General features: G+C 38.8%; 3 protein-coding genes across 3 annotated transcripts in view; 1 reads left to right on the top strand and 2 right to left on the bottom strand.

Moving 5' to 3' along the window:
- Window positions 1-22,000, bottom strand: part of LOC124140009 — a 63,800-nt gene that overhangs the window by 15,485 nt on the left and 26,315 nt on the right. The gene's annotated exons all lie outside the window — the stretch shown is intronic.
- LOC124140007 lies at window positions 93-20,979 on the top strand. The gene is made up of 5 exons (XM_048384563.1): window positions 93-471; window positions 3,363-3,722; window positions 12,587-12,910; window positions 14,856-14,931; window positions 15,260-20,979. The coding sequence occupies exons 1-5, from the start codon at window positions 387-389 to the stop codon at window positions 16,077-16,079; spliced, it is 1,665 nt and encodes a 554-aa protein (XP_048240520.1). The 5' UTR covers window positions 93-386; the 3' UTR covers window positions 16,080-20,979.
- Window positions 3,738-8,951, bottom strand: LOC125373470. Its single transcript, XM_048384565.1, has 4 exons — window positions 6,589-8,951; window positions 6,155-6,446; window positions 5,541-5,651; window positions 3,738-5,404 (listed from the first exon to the last, which is right to left on the bottom strand). Exons 1-4 carry the CDS (start codon window positions 6,621-6,623, stop codon window positions 5,381-5,383), a joined length of 462 nt encoding a protein of 153 aa, XP_048240522.1. The 5' UTR covers window positions 6,624-8,951; the 3' UTR covers window positions 3,738-5,380.

Here is a 22,000-nt window from a genome sequence, read left to right on the forward strand (position 1 = left end):
ATTGTCTTGACAGGTTTGGCAGAGAGGAACAAGGAAAATTTAGGTTATAAGACTTCTAAACCAAGTTATACAAAACTCCACCCGACAAGGAGACAAGTATAGAATTGTGTTCTTTGACAACCACAGATGCATTTATTGCATACAATGCGGTAGTGGTGTACCCTTTCAGTGAGCATGTAAGTGTGTGTATGAGCCCTGCATGTGGTAGTGGTGCTCACTTGACTGCCAGATTACACACTCAGTAGTCCATGAATGCCTATGATGGCTGGCCTGTAGTCTCCTAGCCTGTCCAGGAGTGGAGGAGACAGGTGCTATAATCTAGACATCACTGGTCCCATGTTGTAGTCGTGTGAGCGGACTGCTCCGTGGATGGTTACATAGACAGCATGGGGATCTCTCACTGTGGAGGAGGGCAGGGTGTCACTTGGCTGATTCTGCTGCTTATGTACATCTTTAGGGATGTCACATCAGGTAGGAAAAACACACTTCACAGATGTGATTTGTAAATACAAAAATGATTATTTTATTTACTTCTGTAAGGATATAATAGACATACATAAAAGTACATCTCTATGTATCTGGTGATGTTGAAATGTTGGTTATTTAAAGCATATACCCAATTATAATTATTGATATCAGTTTAAGGTGATGAATGTTTCATATAGATATTGTAATGGCGTATATTTATATTATACTTTCTATAAACCATATCGTCAAAGGAAGCAGCTTTTATATTCTATAGTATACACATTATATACAGAGTTCCAAATCAACTTGTATCCTGTGGACTAACACATTTTAATGAAAAATCTCCCTACAATCATAATAATAGTAATAACATAACAATAAAAAATCTCCCCCGTTTCAATACACACATATATACACAAAATTTGTTTAAAATAGATAATTGACAGAAAAATCACCATCCTTACTCGTAACCTATTACTGACACTTGAAAGATTTGTTCAACAACTCAGATAGGAGAGGGAGGTAGCCAGGAATTGTAACACTATATTCTTTATGTTTAATGCAAGAACATCATGGTTAAGTCTATTGCCCTTCTTGGCATGTTCAGATCATTAGATGAACAGATACATTCAGATCTGTGTATAACAATAACATTACAGGCAGTATCTTTTGATGGTTTCTATCTCCATCATGTTATTGGGCCAGGTGACAATGTCAGGATACCATTAGCCATCTATTATGAACTAGAGACAGAATGAGTTTGGTTTAACAGTGCTTTACACAGTATTTCAGTTATATCACAGCATGTCAGATTGATGCTGGAGAAAAGCCTGTTCAGTCTTAAACATTTACCACTTTGGTGAAACCCATGAGCACCTATTGAATGATACAGTTTGGTGGAGTTCAGGCAATCTTATTAATCTTTTTCTCATTTCAAGAATAATTAAACATGTCCACATGAATAAAACCTTTGAAACTCACCTCTAAATATTTCCATCCCCATTTTCAAACTTATCCTAAAGCCAAATAGATATGTCTTCAAGACATATGATTCGGCATTATGCAACATGCATATTGTGTTCATTATACATTCAGTCAGATTTTCCTCTTCATTGTTGTAACCTGGTGATTCTATTTTGTTTGAAGTCTATGATGTCATACATTATATTTTGACATTATTATGGGCATGGGTGGATGATTTATCTTAGGCACTGCAATTTGGTGTGCAGAGTTGCATCTCTAAGTTGGGCCAGGAACTTATGTTTATGGGTTTGAATCTGAGATTCACCCTCATTCTTATATTTCATGGTTTGTCACCACTATTCCCTTGCATCACTGATGATGTTAGGAATTAGATAATATATTTGTTCAACCTGATGTTGGTGATGACAAATAATGAATGACATATCTTCCATTGTTTGATATCACAAACAGTTCTCAAGATGAGAAAGATTGAGAATGAACTTACAAAAAGGTACATTTAACAGATAGTGCCTAACAGTAAAGCCAAATTTGATTGTAAAGAAATAATTGGCTTTTTGAGACTTGGACAGTGAACCGTGCTGTGATTAAATGTACATGTATTTGAGGTTCTGCCAAGAGACTAAATATGACCAGCCGTGTCTACATGTTATTGTAACCAGATATACCCATATCCACATTTATACAGCACATTTTAGCCTTTGATGCCCAGTTATGTTTCCTATTCTTTTCATAGACAAACATCAACATGTAAATATTTTCTAGGGTATCTTGCTCTTGCCATTTAATATTTCAACCCAATATATATTATGTTATTACCCTTAATAAACTGAAACCTTAACATTCACCATAAACCACTGGATTTCATAAGCTAGATTTTACACACAAAAACGATCTACATGCATACAAATATGACTTTCAGTGACATCAAAATGTCCCAATTGAAAGGTTTCAGAGCCATACAATAAAATAAGCCTGATGTTTTTATCAAATATCTAAAAAAACATGTCAAACATTACCCCAAACCTTCCAAATTCAGGATATCCCAAATAAAACGGTCTTGGTTTGTTGCTCTTGACTGTTATGTAATGACCAGTTGGATTTATTTATCTATTCTAGACAGGGTACACTATTTGTATCTACTACTGTTGCACAGTGGTATATAAACTGTAACCGTAACTAAAATGTGAACATCCCTTAAAATTACTGTTGTATGTGGGGAACTTAACTCTCTTGATATTGATGAAGTAATTCAGAAAATAAATGTGGGGAATAAAATGTGAATATCTGCTAAAAAAAATGAAGAAACATAAATGTGACAAAATTAACTAAATATGTTTTCAGATCTATTTGGTGCTATCAAACCTATCTGTCTATCAATATAGTCTAGCGCTCTACTGTAGCTCGCTATGGTTGCACCCTATTGCGATGACCTAATGAATGATTTCAATAAATGTGTTCTACCTACGTCCGACCTTGACAAGCTATAAAATAAATCTGTTTAGTGTAGGTCTTATCACGAGGACATATCATGCAAATCTGTCCTTACCTCAAGTGAGTCCAATTTGCATCGTTTTGCACATGCTATGTTATACTTACGTTTTCTCTCCAATGCAAGTTGCATTCCAGCTGTGTTCTAGCTATCTGTTCATGCTTAAAATGTCTTCAAACCTATTACTATACTTTATTTAAACTATACTAAATTGAGAGATAGTTTTGACAATTCATAAAAGTCCTCCAGTAACTTTATTTGCTTCTATTATAAAGTACTGTCCTTGAGAATGTGACTATTTCATCCACAAACAGAAGTAAAAACAATATCATATATGACTGGTACAACACAGCAAAGATTGGATAATTTATTAATATGTCCCTATGAGGTTTATGATAAAATTACTTTTCTACTCTCCAAGATCTCCAGACATGTTCCTCTGGGACAGAGACCACCACAAACCAAATCATTTTGGGTGTGTCTTCAACACAGACCAACACTGAGGGATGGATGTGTTCCTGTAGACTGACAGTGTCACAGACATTACAGGTGGAGATGTTCCTTGTGGATAGGAGCTGGTCTCAAGATTGTTCAACGTACATGACTATACAGAAGTGGAAAACTGATACACAGTGTAGAGGGAATACTCCTGTGCAACCTCCACCTGCACTGGTTAAGAACGTCACCAGAAGTGATGAAATCTGGATACTACTAGTGGGTTCAAGTGCTGAGACCAAAAAACTGTTTGGAAAGCTGCAGTTCAAATTTAAGCAACCACAAGGTAAGAAAGTATGAGGTATGATTAAACAAACAACCATGAACTAGCTACACAATAAGAAAAATGACATTGAATGAAGTTTCAAAATTCACATTTAAAGTATCATGTTGTAGCCAGAGGATTTGTAACTCATGTTTGGGCATTAGCAACATGATTTCATAGATCACATTCAAGGGCTAAAATGATTTTGTTTGCTTGTTTATTGTTGAACGCTGTGCTCAGAAATATTCAAGCTACATGATGGTGGTCTGTAAGGAAATCAAGTGATTGACATCATGAGCATTGATCTATACAAAACGATAGGATGACATGCACCAACCAAGTCTGTGAGCCTGACCACCTGATCACGTTAGTCGCCTCTGATGACAAGCATTGGTTGCTGAAGACCAATGTTAACTTGGATCTTCAAAAGTAAATGAACTCAAAGATTAAGATGGAAAACAAAGTCCAATTTTAAACTAAACAGGTAGCCTTTAACTGAAACACAAATAAGATACACAGATATTATCACATGTTATGCCAAAGGTGAGGCATTGGCTACCAAACTGTGTCTACTCGAGCCCATAATAACAACACAAGATGAGAGTGGATTAAATGGCAGAGGGTGTGCATGTGGTAGTGGGCTACAAAACTACACGAAAAATTTACCGTTAGCAGTGGTGATTAGCTGATACCGCTGCCCAGCCCTGATAGCATATTTAATTATAAGAAATGCTACTGTTGCTTGGCAACTACCACGCTGCCAAAAGCTGTATCCGCTGCTGGCCAAAGGAAGCTACCACTGCCCGGCCCCAGGTATTAGTTTAGAAGCAAGTTAATTTGTTACAAGCAGGGTCACCCACAAGAACCATGCCACAAAGCATCAAACTGCTACACAGACATAGCATAGCCGCCCAGCTTGCCTAGATGGGGAAAACACTGACCTTTGGAGATACCATCCCCCAATTAGTGCAAAACAAGTGCCAGGGCATGCCATAAATTGTGGCTGAGGTGTATGTCCTGTCTGATGCCAGAATCCAGACCTGTCAACCCCTCATCATGACAATTTGGGAGATTTGCCTTCAAAATGTGGGAGATATGACTCCAAAGGGGGAGATTATTAAAAAAGGGCAATAACACTTGACAAAGATAATGTACAAGTTTAATTATAGCTCAGATAAAGGCATCATATCACATCATATCACACTGGAAAAAGGTCATTTAACAAATAAAAGAAACAATAGCAAAATTCCATATGGCAGTGCTCAAATAAACATTTAACTGTCTCAAATGTGCTGTGAATTGTACAGTTTTGTAGCACATTTAGCTTTGCACAAGAGGTCTTTGCTGAATGTGCAGCTGTAGCATGGGTCTCTGCAGTTCACTTTACAACTCAGCAGAGCACAGACCGTGAGAATTATCCAGTTCTGATCAGCCCTCTGTGTTTATTTTCCTGACCATGGAAAACAATCTCTCGGTGTCAGCATTGGAATTTGGAATGAGACAGAGCTTGATGGCCAGGGCAGACAGATACTTAAATCTTCTGGTGCCATCAAGAGTCTTCTGTTTCTGCAGCTTAATCCAGTACTGCTCTGGCTTTAGTGTGATTGAAGGCAGCACCTCTTCTGGTGTCAGGCTGTACTCCAGGAACTCTTCTGTCAGTTCATCTGTCAACGGAAATGCTATGGCAGAAGCACAGGCCAGGACTGAAACATTAGGAACATATGTATATTATATAAATATCTTAATGGCTACATCATGTAATATTTAAATTACATATGCATTGTAAAATAACTATGAAAATTAATAAATAGATGAAATATTAATTGTACATGGCTATACCTGAGTCTGATGTGAAAGCCTGCTTTTTTTCAGGGTCTGCGTTGATCCATTCAATATGTTCAGGACTTCAACATTGTTGTCACAGTTTCCTGATAGAAGAGCCTGATGTTTCTGAAATAAAGAGGTTGCACTAATTAGTTTTTAATACACATTTTATGTGATATAATGCAGACATAATAACATATGCTCCATATTTCAGAATATTAAAAAATAATAAACTTATTTCATGAACCTGTTGATCAGATCAAGATCATCCAATCTGGAAATGAACTCCCTTGTTCTTATGCCTACTGCCATGATGCTGCCATGATGCTGGTTGTCTTTTTCAGTGAAGGTTACTTCTGTTAGTGGGTGTGTCTTTATGATGTCAATCTTGACAAACTTTGCCAGATACTTCCTGAGAAGATTGTGCATTTCTGTGTACATGAAGCACACCTTGACTTCATCAGCCTCAAAAAGATAATAGATTTTTAGCTAATTAATGACATTAAGGAAATTAATTAAATTACTATCAATGATTACCCACCTCATCCAGTTTTATTATCACATATTTCATTTCTCACCAACATCACTTTACAGGGATATACACATTATTTATTATAAAAGAAATGTACCTGGAATGTTGTGTTGAATTCATTCAGTGGTGGCAGAATGAACTCCATGAAGAGGAAGTACAGCTTTGTCATCTCATCATTGTTAAGGTAGCTGCAGCAGGTCTTTACCCTTCCAGGTTTCTCAACGTCTTCATGGCTTGTGAAGTATGATTTAAGTGCTGGCCACTGCTCAAGGGTCCGCTTGACACATCTCTCCAAGCTGAGCCATCTTGTCTGAACGTGTTTCAGGATCCTGTCTGGCTCCACATCGCAGAACTCCTGAAAGGACTTGTAGAGCTCTGTCCTCTTTGTACTACAAACAATAAAACACACTGCAGTGATATTCATCCAATATTTGATGACAATGTGTTAATGTCTTATTGATTTAATACACATCAATGATTTATGAAAGTTGATGTTTAACAAGAATAGTGTATCATAAGCAAGTATAGTACCTTAGGTGAAAATGAAAGTGAATCTCAATAAGCATGTGGTCCAGAGAGAGCGGTAGTTTCTTGAGACCAGACTTGATTACAAGGTTTGCCAGGTGGCAAATACAGCCAAGGTCAAAAACTGCCGGCTGCCTCTCCCTAATCCTTGACAGAACAGAGTTGTGTCGTCCAATTATCACACTTGCATTGTCTGAACAGTAGGCTATCAGGTTCTTCCAATCAAGACCACGGTCTCTGTAAGTAGCAATTAGTAGCAGGTGTCATTCAATTAGGATTAACTCAAAATCAAAGCAAAGTCCAAACTAATTTCAAAACAAACATTGCGCCATGATCAGTTTCTCCTCATTGTTTGTTATTTATAGAACACAAAAGCAGTTGCCAAGTTCTTATTGTCGCCGCGATAATTAGACTCATCCACAAGCAAACTGAACGATCCTTGGCACATATCCGTAACTTCAGTGTCAAAGGTGGGGGCAAGGGCATTCTTTACGATCATGGTCGTTTTTGTCTTTCCCCACTTGAATTGTTTCGCAATATCGCTGTCCGGAAACATCTTAGGTACCATCATGGTAAAGTGGTCGGCGAAACTAAATGACAAGATGTGTTCTGTGACCATCATAGCAAACAAGGTTTCTGATTCAACCACTTTGGATGCGGCTGGGTTTTCCACACGTGTGAAGGACGTTATCAGTTGAAAGGATGAAATCTCCTTTGCAACCTGACAATGTTTTTGCACTCTTAATATGTCGCTTCACGTCATAATATCCTCCAGAACAAATGTTGATATAAACTTTGCAAAGCGTACACAGGACTTCTGACTCACATTTCCCTCGAGCAAGGAACGGATGGTCTTTCTTCCAACTTTCTTGAAACTTGCAGGCGTATTCCTTCTTTTTCAAAGTCGATCCTGGTGTTGTATCCATTGGGCGTTTGGTTGCCATAATTAAGACAATACGAATTTCTTAACGAAACGCCTTTATAAAGCACACGTACACGTGTGTTTGTTTGGCAATAAACACTGAAAAGCTTTCAGTAATCATCGGGTGTTACGAAAAGCTCTGAGTGTTACACGGAGAAAGGCGATTGCAATCAACTTTCATCTGAAAACTTTCTCGTAGATTTCCGTATTCGTCAACTTCCTGTTGTTTTTTTTAACCCGCGGAACAATGCATGCGCATTCTTAGTTATTGAAAAATGCTGTTTTGCGGGAGAAATCGTCTCTAATGCGGGAGACTGGGAGATTTCATCAAATTGAGTCTCCCGCAAAATGCGGGAGGGTTGACAGGTCTGAGAATCTGGGGATGTGGCTCCATTGTTCCGCCCAAGCTCTTTCACTCAGTTAGCAAGCCTGCAGTTAATGTTCTTTCGCATCCCCCCGATCTTGCCTTGGCAGCATTGAGGATATGATGATCCTGGTGTCGGGAAGTTGGAGTTGTATCCGGAGGATGGGTTACCACGTCAAGGTAGAGTTGGCTGCCCTTGACCGTGCACAGGTCATTAGAGCCCCTGTGAATGATGAGCACTCTGGGGCTGCACTGAGTCTCTTTGACCTGTGCATATAAGATGGCATCCTGCTCCCCTTCCACCTAATTCCACCTTGCACCAGCCATAGCATCCTCGGTTGGTCCGGACTGCTGCCCTTCAAATGCAAGTACTGACGTGCTCAGGCCATGTAGCTGGAGCCCACCATCCAAACTGTAAACAATAAGGGTAGTAAATACCATGTATACAATATGTAAATTAGTTGTGTTGCATTACATTTGTTGTTAATTGTAGGCATTGTAACAATCATTGTAAAGCATTGATGCCTGTTTGGTATGTGGACCATGTGTTTGCAGACAGGGATTGTTACAGGAGTCTAGCAGCTTCTTGCCTCAGATAAGCCATATGTTGCACGATATAGGTATGGGGTTCTGGTACGCGTATGGTGCTACTGCCTGCAAGCATTTGAGCTGAAACCTCGAGAGCATCGGCAATAGTGTTAGCAGTGATACAAACATACTTTGTCTTGAACAGAATATTATATAGGAGGCACTGCAGGATTTGGCGGCGGAGTAGGCTCATCACTCTGGGGGCCTTGGTAGACTGTTTGTTTATTATTGCTACGACGGCTTGGTTGTCGCAGTAGAAGAGGGCCTTTTTGTTTGCTAGTTGCTTGCCCCCAAAGTTGGATGGCCAACGTGATGGGAACAGCTGTAGTAGAGTCAAGTCGCATGTAGTTCCATCTGTAACCGACTGGTTTGGCCATCAGCCGCTAAACCTGCTGGTAGGTCCCGAAGCCACCCCAACCGGCTGTGTCTGTAAACAGCTGAAGAAAATCGCTGTCAATCCACAGTTGATCCTGAAACACTGAAATGCCATTATAACCGGTGAGAAATGTTAACCACATTTGTTAATCTTCCTTGACCCAGTTGGTAATCCTAATGTGGTGAAATGGTTGCTTGCCTTTGCTAGGCAGGTTGATTAGCCTAAGGCTGAAGGCCATTACCTTTGGGGAAGCAGTGCACATAGTTAAGCTGGCCTATGAAAGAATGTAGGGCCCTTTTGCATATGTACACATCCGTTGAGTTGTCTGAGGAGTGGCTGGAGCCAACTGTGCGCCCCATAAGGAAGTCATCCAGGTAATGCATTAACCATTGCAAGAAGGTACTAAATGTTTCAAATAAGGCACAAGATATGGAACAGCAGAGGTTGAACATTTAAGAAAAATACTACTTGACCAAGGGCAAGTGTGACCAACATTCTTATTTGCCCCATTTTAAAATGTTACATCTACAGAACCGAGAATGAGAGATACAGTGTTCTGTCGCTATTGCTTCCCTCAATATAGCGCTAACTCGGTTACAGCACACAGTAACACATGGCCCACAAAATTTACTTACATATTAAATATTTGCAAGCTCTACACTGACACAATTTTTTTTCCCATCTAAAAAAACACTATCAGCTGATCACCGCATGCACGTAACACGGGAAATACCAGTCAACAGAGACCATATCCGAACTGAAATATGCAGTTTAATCCCATTATTATACTATCTGGTTATAAAAAAGGTGTTCATTGTTTATCTCTACTTATGTTTGTGATATATATTACTTATTTTATTCAAACTTTCATTCAATATTTGTTAACATTCATTTTGGTGAAATGCATTTCACTACCCAAGAATGGCTATAAAAATGTGCGTTAACAGAATACCATACGCATTGTTTAGCATCTTGCTGACAACAAACACTCAGAAAAACAACAAAGTTTTTCAACATTACGAAACGCCACGCCCATCCGAAAATGAGCGTCTGCGAGCCATTGGTATGCTTGAAGCAGGATCGAGTCAACATGATGTTGCAAGACAATTTAATGTCCACAAAAACACCATTTGGTGTTTATGGCAACGTTGGCAACAGACGAATGAAGTCAGAGATCATACTTGGACTGGCAGGCCACATGTAACCAATAATCGACAAGACAACTGGATTCGAACAACACACCTACGAAATCGATTCCAGCCAGCAACAGTGACTGCAAGAAGCATCCCTGGCCCTCGACAAATATCTTCACAAACCGTATGTCGTCGCCTCAGATGTGCAGGGATTGTCACCAGAAGACCCGCCAGACGTCCCATTTTGACAGGAAACCACCATCAAGCACGTCTACAGCGGCGCAGACTGCATCTACGCTGGACGGCCATGCAGTGGGGACAAGTTCCTATTCACTGACGAGTCTTGTTTTCACCTCAGCCACAGCAATGGATGGATTCGAGAGGGCCGGCGTCGGGGTGAACATTACGTCAATCATTGTCATGGAAGATCGGTTTGGGGGCGGCAGTGTTATGGTATGGGGTGGGATTACAGCAAGACAGAGGAACCGTTTGATAGTGGTAGAGGGAAAAATCGATGGACAGCCCTACCGCGACAAGATCATCGGACCTGTTGTTCTACCGTTATTGCGCCGTCATGGCCCAGGCATTACCTTTCAACATGACAACGCCCGGCCTCATATTGCTCGAAATGTTCAGGATTCGCTTGAACAAAAGAATGTGAATGTCATCCACTGGATGGTTGGCTCCCCTGATCTCTCACCAATCGAGCACATGTGGGATCAGATGGATCGGCGCCTACGACGACAACCACGTGTTCCACAGACGCTCCAGGAACTTCAGAACATGCTCCAGCAGATATGGACAGATATCCCACAGGACTTTGTGCGAAGCCTGGTCCATTCCATGAGACGAAGATGTGTTGCTTGCATCGCAACCAGAGGTGGACACACACGCTATTGATTTGTAATTTGACATTTTGGCATGTTCAGGTTTTTTTTATGAAATCACACATTTTCTGAAGTCAGTATGGCAAACTAAACCATTTGAACACTTACAGGAGTCATTTATCTGGTGCAAACCGAAGTTGTTTCAGATTTGGTAAAAAACATAATTTTGCATTAAATCTTATTCAATGTCACATGAACTTTTGTTGTTCAGTATATATCATAAATGGCATACTTTGACTTGTTAAAAGTCATATTTGTTGTAGTTAGACTTATGTGTCAACAAAGTTTCCACGATCCATAGTGTGATTCTCGATGGTGACTGGTGTATTCAAATAAAATATTTCATCAATTAAGCTACACCTAACGAAGTTTCAAAAGTCAGCACTAGACCTACCACGCATTACAATTTCCAAGTAATGTAGTCAACTGTCATTTATCCAAGAAGCTTGTGCCATATATGGAAGTGTTACTCCTATATATTGATGAAACAAGCTATCGAATCCCATTGACTGGTGTAACTGTATGCAAATTAGATTGCCAGTCTGGGACACAAGCAAAATATTAGCGAATGAAATGTCATAGCGACTGATTTATGACTACCATTGTCTGAAGTATATTTGACTCCAAAGGCAAATTACCCTGTAGCCATGTCTCCATAACTTAATTGTCATTACGTTTTAGGCGCTAATCCCTGTTGCTAATCCTCACCAACATTTCATTGTATATTGACTGACAGCCAACCTGGGCTACTTTATCACTTCCCGTTAATTACTGTTATTTATAGTATGACATCTATTGCCTTAACTGTTCATCCCCCCCAGAAGTCCCATGTCCAGATCTAAGTCATTGCCTTTCCATTGTTGTTCATTAGTATATATGTGCTACAATTACACTGTTACTTGGGTGTTAGTCAAGCTTGGTATTCCGAGTGCTGGTGTAGGGACGACCTCGAGCAGGGTGTGCCGCTTGTAGGAAAGGCCCTGAGATGAGCTGGAGCTCTGCTCACCTCTTGTACGCCTGAGCTGGAAGGCCCACTCATTGCTGTGTTTGTGTTGTCAGAGCAGGTATTCCGCTCATTGTGCAATTGTTGTTTATTGTTTACACGTTGTGCATAAAGCGTTCCGGGACAGTGATATCGATTTTGTCCTTTATTCCCCGAAGACCCCAAGACCTAATGTTGTACATATCAGCATTGTTTAGTGCATTGTATGCTTGTGTCATACACACAGCAGTATCATGATTCATATGCACCTTTATCAGCTATATTTAACTATTATTGTGCACTGGTGATTTTTCTTTCAATAGATGTATTTTTTTACCAAATGGTCACCCACAGGTTTTCACCTGACAAGATATTAAAAAAAACCAAATGATAAAACAAATGTTGAAGACATTAGTCAAGAATGTGTACGTTTGCCCTACCTAATGACCAGTAGATGGCGTGTGTAGACTGGAAAACAATTACATTCATTAATAAAGATTATCCATCATTTTGATAGCCACTGAGTTATGGTCTATATTTTCAAGATGAAATGTAACAATGTTTCTGGCACTACCTCACTAAGACTAAGAATCTTCTTCAATATGCTTAACAGAAAATTGTTACACTATGGTGTCAACATGGCGGTATATAAGAATCAGTACTGGTAATATCAGAATCCATGGAACATTGACATTTTGTCATCAAATATCTGTGTGAAATAATACATAAGAGTATTTCTTTCTCCATTGCAGCAGGCAAGCTGAACATTGAGTGCTTTGAGCTAAACATGAACAGTTCTACAACAACAGCTCCTTCAACAACATCAACAACAACTGTAACTACAGAGAAACCAACATCTTCATCCCAGCCTACCACTGTCACAGAGATTCCAAGACCAACAAACAGCACACCTCAAAGACAGACCACTTCTCCCAGTGCTGCTACTGTAAGAACTTCTGGATCATCTACATGGTCAGGAGGATCTCCTGGAGCATCTACAGGGTCAGCAGGAAAATCTACTCAAGCTCCTCCTTCACCAGACAGCAATAAAAAGGATTCATCAATTAACTTCCCAGGTATTAATGCCTTACATATTCACAAACCAACTCTATTCAGTGACGAAAAGAGCAATCAGTAAGCCTGATATTGTTTATACATATATATTCTTCAAAAAAAGAAACTTGACATAGATGTAAAACCACTTTTTGCCAAATATCTAAAATAATTACATTAAATGAGAACCAAATAAGTCAAACAGAAAGATAATCTATAATTCATGAAAACACATGCAAAGCACATAAACGTAGTGTTTGGGGATCAATTTTACAGCTTCATCCAAACGCAACCGCCTGTAAAAAACGTGCAGCACAGGTCCTTCATTTAGGCATGCAGGCCCCCCTGCTGAATGGGTATAAAAATCCACATCAACGGCTGTTCATACAGTCCTTATAAAGGCAGTAGAGGCGGTGACAGAATGCCAAGACTGAATGCAGCTCAATGGAACAATGCCATTGGGAGATTACAAGCTGGAGCAACTCAGCAAGAAGTGGCCAGGCACTTTGGCATATCCAGACAGACAATCTCCGCACTGTGGACCCGATACAACAACACCAACAGAGTTGACGACAGACCAAGGTCAGGAAGACCAAGGGTGACAACCCAAGCACAAGATCGATACATCCGGCTGCGACACCTCCGAGACCGCACTACCACTGCCACGTCTACAACCACACAGATCCCTGGGGTACACAGAATATCAGTTCAAACGGTACGCAACAGACTGAGGGAGGCTGGACTTTTGCACGAAGACCTGTCCGACGTCATGCACTGACCCCACGTCATCTGACGGACCGTCTGCTTTGGTGCCAACAGAGGGTTAGATGGGCACGTGCAAGGTGGAGAAATGTACTGTTTACTGACGAGTCCCGTTTCCTACTCACACGTGCTGATGGGCACGCACGTGTCTACAGACGTCGGGGTGAACCTTACGCCCCCAAATGTCTGCAGCAGGTTGTCCCATTTGGCGGCGGGAGTGTCATGGTATGGCCCGGAATTCATCACGGTGGTAGGACGCCTCTCGTGCACGTGGCAGGTGCATTTACAGGTGTGCGTTACAGAGACTTGATCCTACAGCCTTATGTTCTTCCTCACGTCAACATTCATGGCGGACAGTTCCAGCAGGACAACTCTCAACCGCATATTGCACGTGTTTGTCAGGACTTTCTACAGCACAACAACATCCAGACATTACCTTGGCCAGCCCGGTCACCAGATTTGTCCCCGATTGAGCATCTGTGGGACGAGTTGGATCAACGCGTTCGCAGAAGATATCCACCGCCCCAAACACTTCCGGCGCTTCTTGATGCACTTCAGCATGAATGGTAGCACATCCAACAGCGTGTTATTGACAACTTGATTGCATCTATGGGTCGTCGGTGTCAAGCAGTGATTGATGCACGTGGTGGGCACAACAGATACTGACATTTTCTGTACCCCGGGGACATTAACTGTATCGTGTACCTGTGTCTGTCTAGGTGACACAATTAATGTTTTGAACATTGTGTACACTGATCTTCAAACAGTGTTTCAATTATGGTTTCTGTGTCCTACTTTGAAACAGAGTATATATCTAAAAGCACATATGAAGTCACCACTTCAGCACTGGTTTGACTATTGTATATGACTGTAGATAAGCCAATCTCAGAGTTACGCAAAGGAATCTTGATCTTTGAAATCTGTATCAAAATATTATGTCCTGTACATAAGCATTTCAAAGTCATCTATAATATATATATATCAAATAATCTGTATTTGTAAAAGTGGCAAAAATCTATTGTTTTAACGTATGTGGCACATTACAATGTATACTACTCAAAGAAGTTAAAGATCACATGTTCTTTAAATTCTTTTGTGTAGAATAGATGGCAAGAGTATTCACACCCACATTTTCTTGTTTGAATTGTGTTCATTTCATGCAACAAAGGTATAAATATTTCTAAAGCATGGATGTTTACCTTACAGCGGCAGCAGTAGCAGGTGGTATTGGAGGAGGTCTGCTGCTCATCCTGATCATCGTCATCGCTGTCACATGCTACAGGTCAGAAGAATCATACTGTTTACTGCAATTTTTTATGTTATTACCTTTATTTCAATTGTGTGTATCCATTTAGAATTTGGATCATTTTTACTCAATGGAAAGCATCATTGTCAGTTCAGATTACATCCAGTGGAGCCTTCATCTCATATTTAAGTTAATAATTTGTTCCTGCATGAAACTGTATCTATGAAAGTAGTTGGCCATATGTCATTCACAAAATAAATTAAAAATTTGCATTGTTCCACTGGTTATGTATCAGAATAAAACCTTTTATCCAAATCTTATTTTTTATCCCTCCATCATATGTGGAATGTATCTGTCTTGACAGGAGAAGTCGGGATAATGATCAAAGGATTCTAGAAGTTGTCCCAAATACAAGCAAACAACACAGTGGCTGTGTGAACCATTCCTATGAAAATGAGGAACCTTTATCCCACGAAAATGATCTCTACCATTCTAGTGGAGCATATAACAAGCACCCAGAAGAACAGAAGCTGGACAAAGAGGAAGACACAATCCAGAAACAAGACACATCTACAGTCTCAGGAGCTCCTTCAGCTGAATCTGGTGGTGGGATGAAACCTTCAGATGATGTGGCTGTTCCAGGACCTGCCCCAATGTCCAGTGATATCTCTGACATGTATGCACCTGTGGATGAAGTTCAAGCAGGAAATCCTGTGGTCGTAGACAGTGACATGTATGCAGCTGTGGATGAAGTTCAGGCAGGAAATCCTATGGTCGTAGACAGTGACCTGCAAGATACTGGTGATGACATTCACGGTGAACAAGCATCAAATGGATTACCTGGCACCGATGACCTGTATGCAGTTGTGAACAAGCCTGGAGGACAACCTACAGCAACAGATGAACCAGGTTCACCGGACGGCATAGTCAGTCCATCTGGAGACATCTACGCTGTTGTGGACAAGTCAAAGCCAGTTGAGGATTCTGCTACTGATGGTGACGTGTATGCTGTAGTAGACAAATCCAGAAAGCAAATCAAGGATCACAATGGTTCTGGTCAGGGAGATGATTTATCAGCTGATGACCAGGAAGCAGCTCTCAGCATGATGAACTCTGCATTAGAGGATGGGTTGGATGATACTACACCACCAGCATATCCAACAGTCCAGTCCACTGACCTCTAGGGACATTCAAAAGCTGAAATGCCCTGATATGTGTTTTTCGTGCTACAAGATCCATGAAGATGGAGCAGGCTGTTCCCATGAACAGTTGGTAACATTTGAAAACACATTATTAAATCAATCAAGTTGGTTACCCTTATAATGTAGAAATATTATGTTGGTTTACAAATGACACTATTAGCAATGTACTACAATCCCTGAAGGTTAGTGCATCTGAAAATGCGTAATGTCATGTGACTTACTTAGAAAAGGGGGTTCATATGCCATGGTACAACTCGCTGTAAAGAGTTGTGTCCCCTTACTAGATGCCAGTATCTCATGGTTGTGGGTTTAGAAATTCAAATTCGTCTATTTATGACCTTTCATTTGTTCACAACATACCCATTACTGTGGGTTTCACCTAAGCCATAAATGTCTACCCTGCACATTAAACTGACACTGAGCTACCATTCCAAAAGATTGTGAACCCAACACATTGGCTGACTTTGAAAAGTTAGATTACATTAGTGTACCCCAATGGATATATTTTGAATGGTTACCTCCCATTTGTCAGCTTGAAAGTTCGACAAGTCATTGTGATAGCCCACTGAGTCCTTAGAATGAAGGTAGACACATAGCTGCTTTGTAGAAAAAAGAACTTCCTGGTTGAATTACATAAAGCAAATGTTCTCATATATGAACTTAAGCTTGATAATCTGTTTAAGTTTGAAATATATGGTCACCATGACAAAAGTCACCTTCCAAATTCCATGTATGTAGGATGTGTCTGGAAAGAAACTGGCCACACAGTTGTGAATATGCCAGAAGGGGAAAATCATTGACAGATATGAGATCATGTGTAGGCCAAACATCAAACATTATGTAATGCAAAATTATTCAGTTCTGTAAAAAGAAAACATCCCAGAATAATTGAAAGCAAATAACACTGTCTAGATAATTCATAAATATATTCACAGCATACTCTACAATAGATACAGAAGACTATCCTGACAAACTCAATTGCCATTTACATCACAATGAATTTAAATTGAATTAAAAATGTTACACTTAACTTTCAATTCTAAGTTATAGGCAAGTAAAGTAAAGCAGTATTTGCAGCAAAGGGATACATCTACACTAGAAATAAGCTTACATTGTGATTGCCATGTGATAATGTTGTGATGGCCTACAATAGATGTATGACTGAGCCAGGTGATACATATGGGATAGATAGGTTGAGCTCCTGCCACATGGTAATTATCCTCGATATGCTTGACAGGAGACAATAATCAGGTGTGAACACCAGGAACATTATAGATGCAGCCTGTTGCATTCTGTTGATGATATATGTGTCTGCAGCTGGAGCCAGGACATATGAATAGATCTTGATTCAAACAGTGTATAAGGCAACACAATATTGTTACAGGAGTGAGACACTTATAATGGGGACTTCTAAGTGTAACTTATTAGATAAGTAATGTAATTTGTCAAAGAAATCTAGCAGAAATTCAGCATCACAGTACTATATTTTCTTGTGAATAATTATGTGCACTTGAGTATAACGCATACCATGGGTAAAAGTGTTGGGGAAATTGCTTTTTGATATATTGTGTGCAGTCAAAATGTACATTGTGTTGCTTCAGTTGAACAAACAGGGCCTTGTTTCACGGAGTGATCTTATGTTTAAGCATTGGATTTCAATTATCTTAGCGCTAAGTTCACTTTGTGGGATGGGGCCCTCGAGACATAATAAACTTGGTCAACCAAAATGTGAATTTTATGATAAAGTAATATTTTGTGAGGAATGTCTTTATCAAAGAGAGTTGATCCTGCATAAGTGTTTTTGTTTATTTTATCAAGGAGCTTTTGATTTATAGCTAAAAAAAGCTTGCTTTATTTTCAAGCAGTCTGATTGTACATACCAATACTTGTGATAAGTAAAACTTGTCTATACCAAAGGATCACCCCCAAATAGTTAAATGTACACCAGCGTAATTCCAACCATATACAACACACCACAGCTTTATCAATCTGCATAGAAAATACCGACAGTTTGGGATCAATTGAAATGTAGCTATCTGCCAAAATTAGACCAATATTTCTTTTTTTAATTAAAGTCTGGGATTTCAGACAAGAAATGGTCCCTAACAACCTATGCTTGTTATATCTTAAATGGATCAAAGGGTCAAGCCCGATGACTTGTTTCATTGACCATCATAATGCCCAACATTGTTGGATAGGACTCATTATTAGTGCAGACTTATATGGTCCAGAATTGATCATTTACAAGCTGCAGTCATAAATCAAGAATATTGCTGAGTGATTCCTTAAACATAAACATAAAAATGAACTGAGTTGAGACAAATGTAGCCAATGTATTGTTTCACTACAGTTGATAATCTAATGCCGCACCTAAACAAATGTGTATATCGTGAGATGTAATGGATCTAGAGAGTCATCAATGTTTCTGTATGTATGCTATTTTTGCCTGGCTTGCAATGCTTATCAACAGAAACTATATTCACTATGCATAATTAAATTATGTTTTATCATAATATACTTCTATTCCAGTGAATTCTTTTTCTAAAAAATCCATATTGGTTTGAACACTTTTGTGTATCTATGTAACATATGGTTAATCAAATGATTTACTAGAGCAACACTAACCACTGTCTATGTAGAGTGCCATATGGGTATCTGGTTTGTGGCTGCTAGGTTTAGCTCAACAGAGTTCTCTAGCAGTGTATTTAGTCTTCAGTTACTGCAAAATAGTCCCTTAACTTTACAAAACAACATAATTGTAATTTCTGGTGAATTCATAAAATGTGATTGACATTTCATAGTCACAAGTAATGATACATTTCATTCAAGAGCTGACTTACAATATCACTGTCATACAAATATAAATGACCTCACCATCAGAGGTTAATGTAAATTTAGTGATAATTTTACACCTGTATCAATGATGTGTTGTACTCAGTATTGGTTAGCTACCGTATTTTCTTGCGTATAGTGCGCACTTTTTTTAAAAAAAAACACAGCTGTGTAGAAGGGGGTGCGCATTATATATGAAATAATGAGTTTTGATGTTTTTTCCCCATTGATAGATTTTACCGTGAGCACGTAACACCGGAAATACCATGTCAACAAATCCATACTGAAGTACGCAAAATCATCATGTAATTTCACTGACTACAAAAAGTGTTCTTTGTATATCTTGACTTATGTATATAACTTATTTCATTAATTTTATTCAAAATTCCTTTTAATATTGTTTTAATAAATTTCGGCGAAATCGTGTGATCGGAAGATCGCACAACTCATCGTTATTAACAGCAACCACGGTCAGATTACCGCTATTGACGCCTTGAAACAAACATTAGTTGACAGAGAATGGATACATCAACCAGTCCGAGTCCTTATCAGATTAGCCACCATAAGGAGTCCTTGCAACTACATTGTAGCTTATATTTATTTCATAGTACTGTTTCCCAAAAAACTCTTGCCAAAGACTAGCCTTTATTTAGTGTAAAAAGAGTGTATATATTCGTAACTTAGACAGCCTTCCTTCATTGCTTGGTACTGATCTGTTCACTAAAAATATTACAAATGTGGAATAACATTAAGTGTTGTTTTAACTAATGTTGACAACGTCAATCTATACAAAAGTAAACTACAAAATAATGCTGCAACAGGTATTTCCCTAAAACACTGTTTATTAATCTAAACTGTATGGACAATTCTCTTAAGAAATTGATTAAAAAAAGACATTGTTTTAAAAATCAATCTGACCCTATAGTTGTGGAATACAATTCTGTAAAGCAAGCAACACAACAAGAAGGCTATATCATAGTGTTGCATTGTTCTGTGAGCAGTCTGCTGGAAAGCTGAACATTACAGGGCTATACAATCATCACGCTATCGCATGCATCATTGCAAATAGCCTAAATCAACTCTTTCCTCACCTTGTATAGACGGATAGGGAAAAAGAACATTAAATACGTGTTGTCATAACTGTTTTTATCATGAAATCTGAAATGTTATCAGTTGGTATTGACTGCCAGTTGACTGATTGCGTAATGGATGCTACACAAGTTTTTAATTTCAAACACATTTCCTCATTTTAACAGCTCTGTAATGTTGATGTTATATTTATATGACCACAGAATTGTATTCGAGTACTGAGGATTGCATGTTATCATATGCAGTACAAATGTTTGATTCATGTAAAGACAGTGAGTATTTCATAACCAATGGAGAAATGTCACTGTTTAAGTTAGGAAACAGGACTGCGCCGGATCAGAGACCATATAATAGATATTATATGGTCTCTGGCCGGATTGAACATCCCAAAGAATAGATATGAAACTCAATCCAGGTGATTGAACAGGATTTTTATTATACCAGGGGACATTTATCTTGACATTTTTTTCACGCTTATAATTTTGTCAAATAAATAACTTATTTCAATCTACCAGCCTTGCAATGAGGAGTTGTCTCCCTTCTGGAGAAATTCTGAAATTGTGTACCGATATTATGTTTAGTCACCTCCCTGACATCAATGTTTTGTGTGTGTCAGTATCAGTTTTATCATTGTTTGCTGTTTCTCTTGGAGCGTAAAATAAATACATTGAATAATTGCATGTTGTACTGTTAAAAACAATCTTTATTGTGTAAATAAAATAGCATCAATGCAAACATTAACACATTTAATGTGATAGAATTCTGAGATGCAATGATTGGATCCGATACAATGGACTATTTTTTTATGATCCTTATGTACATAAAATATTGAGTATTTGTTATTGATTAGCTTTGATATTTCGAAAACATGCAACCGAAAGTGCTTTTATCACTCACATCCTGAACTACCATCATTCTATTTGATAATCAGGTTTTGATAATAAAGTCTCCTTTGACTAGAAAGTGTTGTGTCGTTCCTTTGTTAAAGATGTGTTGTTTCACAACTGCAGGTAACAGACATTCAATCTGACATGCCATAGTTACCATAATGCAAATTACAATACAAAAAATATTTAACCATTCAAATCTTTTGCATTAAGCCTTAAATGTCTGACCTCCGATGTTGTGAACACTCTTCATTTTGCTAAAAGTTTAAATACTAAAAAACAAATTTCTGTAAACAAACACAAATTCATAACTTTTGCTTAAAGTCAGTTTTCGTTGAAAAGAAATCAAGTAATTATTAAATATATATTATATAAAATCTAATGTTAAGGTTACCAGTACACATGCAGACGACATGAACAAAACAAATAATAAAACAATGGTATTTGAAAAACTTAGGAAGCCCTCACCAATCCAATATCTGACATTATGAATGTCTAGGTTTTATCTTGTCTTACAAAAGCCGGGTCCAGGCCTCGGGAACCCCAATAATTTTAAGGGTCCTTGCAGGCAATATGCGTTGGGTCCTGTAAAGTAATGAAATGGTGTCGTGTACTGTATGTTTTGATAATTTTGTTAAGAGCCTGGAATAAATCAGTGATCAAGTGGACAGTTGTCATGTTTGAAGGATGGAATGACAAACACCCACATCTGCATTTGATGTGCTATAGGTACAATGAATATATTTTTGTGCGTCCATCGGGATGCAGTATAAAATTTCTTGCGTCTTGTCTCTTACAAACCTGTGTCAGTAACTGTGCTGACTCTACTTTCACACATCCATTCAAATCCTTATTAAGTTCCTTTTATTCAGAAAAAGGGAGGAGAGATTAATCACTGTGGTCGTTCATGCATGAACTGATCTGTATCAGCAATAACCATAATAGAATAGGGCTCAGATATCCATCTTGGCTGACACACTGCTGGATATAACTGCCCCAGGTGCATTCTACTTGCAGCGTTGAAGTATGTACACCTACAAAACTGTCATATTCTAAATTTGGAGATGAAGGCTATATGCGACCATTTTAATGGGA

This window comes from Haliotis rufescens, unplaced genomic scaffold (genome assembly GCF_023055435.1).
Source record: "Haliotis rufescens isolate VD_foot unplaced genomic scaffold, xgHalRufe1.0.p SCAF_5, whole genome shotgun sequence".
Taxonomy (NCBI): domain Eukaryota; kingdom Metazoa; phylum Mollusca; class Gastropoda; order Lepetellida; family Haliotidae; genus Haliotis; species Haliotis rufescens.